The 4,137-nt window shown below is 35.2% G+C and overlaps 1 protein-coding gene across 1 annotated transcript in view; it reads left to right on the top strand.

The window, feature by feature from the left end:
• The window catches only part of MYO16 (myosin XVI), a 449,416-nt gene that overhangs the window by 284,894 nt on the left and 160,385 nt on the right, over nucleotides 1-4,137 (top strand). The window contains exon 24 of the mRNA XM_005884469.2: nucleotides 2,053-2,128. Within this exon, the coding sequence (XP_005884531.1) occupies nucleotides 2,053-2,128 (76 nt within the window). The remainder of the gene's footprint in view (nucleotides 1-2,052; nucleotides 2,129-4,137) is intronic.

The raw sequence follows: 4,137 nt of genomic DNA, 5'->3' as shown, positions 1-4,137 counted from the left end.
GTTGGCCAGCTGTGGGAGGTTGGCTGTGGGAGCACACCAACCACTGGGGGCAGCTCCTGCATTGAGCATCTGCTCCCTGGTGGTCAGTGTGTGTCATAGCAACTGGTCGACTGGTCATAATGGTCACTTAGGTTTTTATATATGGATACTAGTAATGGACAGTAAATTTAAAATATAACATTGATAATCACTCATAAAAATGCAAATAGGTATAAATCTAACAAAACATGAAGATCTATATGCTAAAAACAACAAAATGTGGATGAAAAAAGTCAAAGATCTAAATAAAAGGAGATATATGTCATATTTGTGGATTTGAAGACAATACAATAAATAGTCAATTTACTAATAATATAGTAATAATTCTCCCCAAATTGATACAGGGGTTTGATGTAATTCCTATCAAAATCATGTGAAATTTTGTTTAGATATAGCAATATATAGTGAATATTATTCTAAAATGTATATGAAAACATGAAGAAAGTAGAATAGTTAAAACAACTCTTTAAAAGGAGAATAATGTGGGAGGAATTAGTCTACTTAATTAAAGTCATATTATAAATTAATCAAGATGGAGGTGAAGACATAGGTCAATGGAACAGATTAAAGAATGGAGAAATAGATTCATACAGATGTGTTCAATTGATTTTAGGCAGGTGAGTGTACCCATAAATTGTCAACATGGATGATCCAGGTGATGATGTGAATGTCCTGAATGTTTAGCTCATTAATGTCAATATTCTGGTTGTGATGGTTTTCTAGGATATTATCATTGGAGGGATTGGGTGAAGGGTCCACAACTGAATTATTTCTTACAACTGAATGTGCATCTGCAAGGCTCATTCGGGGTTATTTGGCTTTTTTCTATATTCCTCTCACTAGATACATAGCCTCTTTCTCATGGATTCCTTTTCTGTTTAGTCCCCTCTTGCTGCCCATGAGACAGTCCTCTCAAGCTGACTAGTTAAAATTTACAAGCAGTCGGGTGATTGTTGTCTTTATTGACCTAACCACCCATACTCCCTTATGGGCGATGTGCCATTCAGCCTGGCCAGTGTGGCTCAGTGGCTGAGCATCAACATATGAACCAGGAGGTCTCAGTTCAGTTCCCACTCAGGACACATGCCCGGGTTACAGACTTGACCTCCAGTGTGCGACATGCAGGAGGCTGCAGATCAGATTCTCTCTTATCACTGATGTTTCTATCTCTTTTTCTCTCCCTTCCTCTCTGAAATCAATAAAAATATATTTTGAAAAAAGAGGTGGCATTCATTGGGCAGCTGCCTCCCTTAGTTCAGTCCTGACCCACCAGGGCAAAGGACAGCCTATGACACCTGACCATAGTGACATGCCTCAAAATTTTTCCACAAGAAGCAGAAGCAGCTGTTGAAACTGATAAGCCTTCTGGCTGAGCTGATTTCTCAAGACCACATTGGAGTTCATGCTTAGCTGAGATTGGGAGCGACAATAAAACATGAATCTCTTAAGAGACCAAATCTCCCAGGCCAGACTGGAATACCAATGAAAGCAGACAATGAAGTCATTTAAGTGTATTTAGAAGTAAACTGTCCTTGAATAATCTAGGCATTATTTTTTCATATGTTTTCTTCATTTTAAAGACTTCAGATTAATGGTTTAAATGATCCAAAAGGACCCTTTTAATAAAGAGACTGAATTTATCAAACTGAAATCACACTTCCTTTTCAAGGTGTCACGGAGTCTTTCCACTTGCTTAGTGAGTTTTCTGCGCAGGTTAGAGGCCTTAAATATAAAGGTGACTCTATGAATGTGAGTCACCACCATTTTCTCTTAAACTAATGATGAGAGGAGGGCTTTGCAAATTAGAACAGAGAGGTGTCCCTTGTGTAATGTGCAGAATGACAGCACACAGGTGAGCACTTTGAACCTGCATGTAATGTGAACTCTAAGACCTGAAGGAGCTTTTTTTATGAATAACTTTAAGCCTCCCCTGAATCAAGTTGTTCTTTAAAGGGAATTATTCTTGTGGTCATGTTTCATCATTAATAATTATGCCATTTTCTTTTATCCTAGGTAATGTATGAAATTGTTGGAGCAATTGAAAAAAATAAAGACTCCCTTTCACGGAATCTTTCATTTGTAATGAAAAGTAAGTTTCTCCCTTCCTATGGTTAAAATACCCCACATTTCTTAGTTCTCTGAACATTATCCTATAAAATATGCCACCAGCTAAAGGATAATTTAAATTCTGTTACATTCTAATGCCCAGAATCATAAAGAATGGATCTTTCCACACTACACATTGGTTACAATTTAATTTGGAGCCTAGTAAAAACCATAATTTAACTAAGCTTTTAGCAGATAGAAATATAAAACACCTTTAACACTCTAGTGTTATGAATATAAAAAAGCTCTTCTGTGAAGACTAATGAAGATGAATATGGCTTCCAAAGTTATTTAGGCCACAGCAGGGTGAATTCCATTACTTAAGACGATTCTGAAACACACATAAGGGGTAGTTTATTCTTATGTAATTTATATAAAGAACTAATGCTCACAAAGTAGAATAAGCATACAAATTGATATGTACTCATGCACATACATATATCCATATATCAATATACATTTATAGGTTCCATCTACCTCCTGAACCTTAGTACTTTGTATATGTATATCTATAATTCTTTACTATACTAAAGCTATATGCTACTTGTATATATAGTGTAATTATATATATGTCAATATATATTTCTATCTCCTCTAGTAATTATTTTCTTAATAGCAGTTCTGCAGTGATTCACATTTTCCTAATAACCTTTTCAATGAATTAAAGCATATCATCTTTTGTGCTTTATGTTGCTCTGAATGAGATAGAGTCATTTATCTTTCCTAGGGAAAGAAGCACATGATAGTCTTTCATGAAATAAGGGGACACCTTTGAGCTGGAAGTAAGACATTCCTATCACTTCTGGTTTGAGGAACATATTTGCCTTAAGCCAAACAGCACAGTTACAATATATTGTTTTACACAGGGAATTACTCTGCTTGCTTCTTAGAACTTAGGGTTTTTGTGAGTTCTCTGAAAGACTGAGACTAATGATAAAATATGGACTTGGAATAATACCACATAGAAGGAAGAAATTGTAAAAAACAGTCCTATTGATTATCATTGCATTGGAAATGTCTTATTGTTTTTCAATATTTGAACTTTCATTTATAACATACTTTCAGTTAACCCACACATTCTATAAAGATCTTATATACAGCATGTTTTCCAGGTGGTACAATGACATTTTCTTATTTTTGTATTTTATGGTCATTGAATATATATTTAGAATGAGGATATGATGGCTAGTGATATTGCAATTCTCCTTATTTTAATAGAGTCCCAACATTTTAAAGCCATTCTTTTGTGTAAACTTGCTAAAACTTCCAAGAGAAAAACTAGTGATTCTTGCTTTATTCTAAACACTTCAGGATTTAGGCACATTGAGGAAGAAGACAGAATTCACCGAGTGCTCTTAGATATTTATGCAAGACATGGCAACATTTTCCTTAAAGGGACAGAAAATAAATACCTTAGGCTTTGCAAGTCATAAGGTCTCTGTTGAACTCTGCTGTTATAAGAAAGCAGCCCTAGACAACACAGATGGACATGGTGTATTCCATGAAACTTTATTGACCAAAACAAGAAGTAGGCCAGATGTGGCCAATGAGTCATAGTTGCACACCCATTCTATCATATGAACAAAAGATGCATGGTTGTTACAGTATTTTACGAATCTGTGAAATGTTTTAATATCTTACACTATTTATCTGTGGTTGCATCCATACATAGACTTGCAATAAATACAAATAATTTTATTTATTTAAATGGACCATGGTATTATATATTTACTATTTATCTTTATTTTGAAATAATTTAAACTTAAAGAAAGTTACAAAATTAATTCAAAGATCTCCCATATGTCCTTATTCCATATTTTTTTCATTTCCTTTCTTTTACTCTTTTTCTCTCTCTACCATTCTTCTCTCCTTCTTTCCTTCCTTCCTCCCTTCCTTCTTTCCTCCCTCCCTCCCTTTCTTCCTTCCTTCCTTCCTTCCTTCCTTCCTTCCTTCCTTCCTTCCTTCCTTCCTCCCTCCCTCCCTCCCTCCCTC

Source organism: Myotis brandtii, unplaced genomic scaffold (genome assembly GCF_000412655.1).
Source record: "Myotis brandtii unplaced genomic scaffold, ASM41265v1 scaffold83, whole genome shotgun sequence".
Classification (NCBI taxonomy): domain Eukaryota; kingdom Metazoa; phylum Chordata; class Mammalia; order Chiroptera; family Vespertilionidae; genus Myotis; species Myotis brandtii.
The sequence above is the reverse complement of the archived record's forward strand: the minus strand, read 5'-3'. Positions and strand labels throughout refer to the sequence as shown.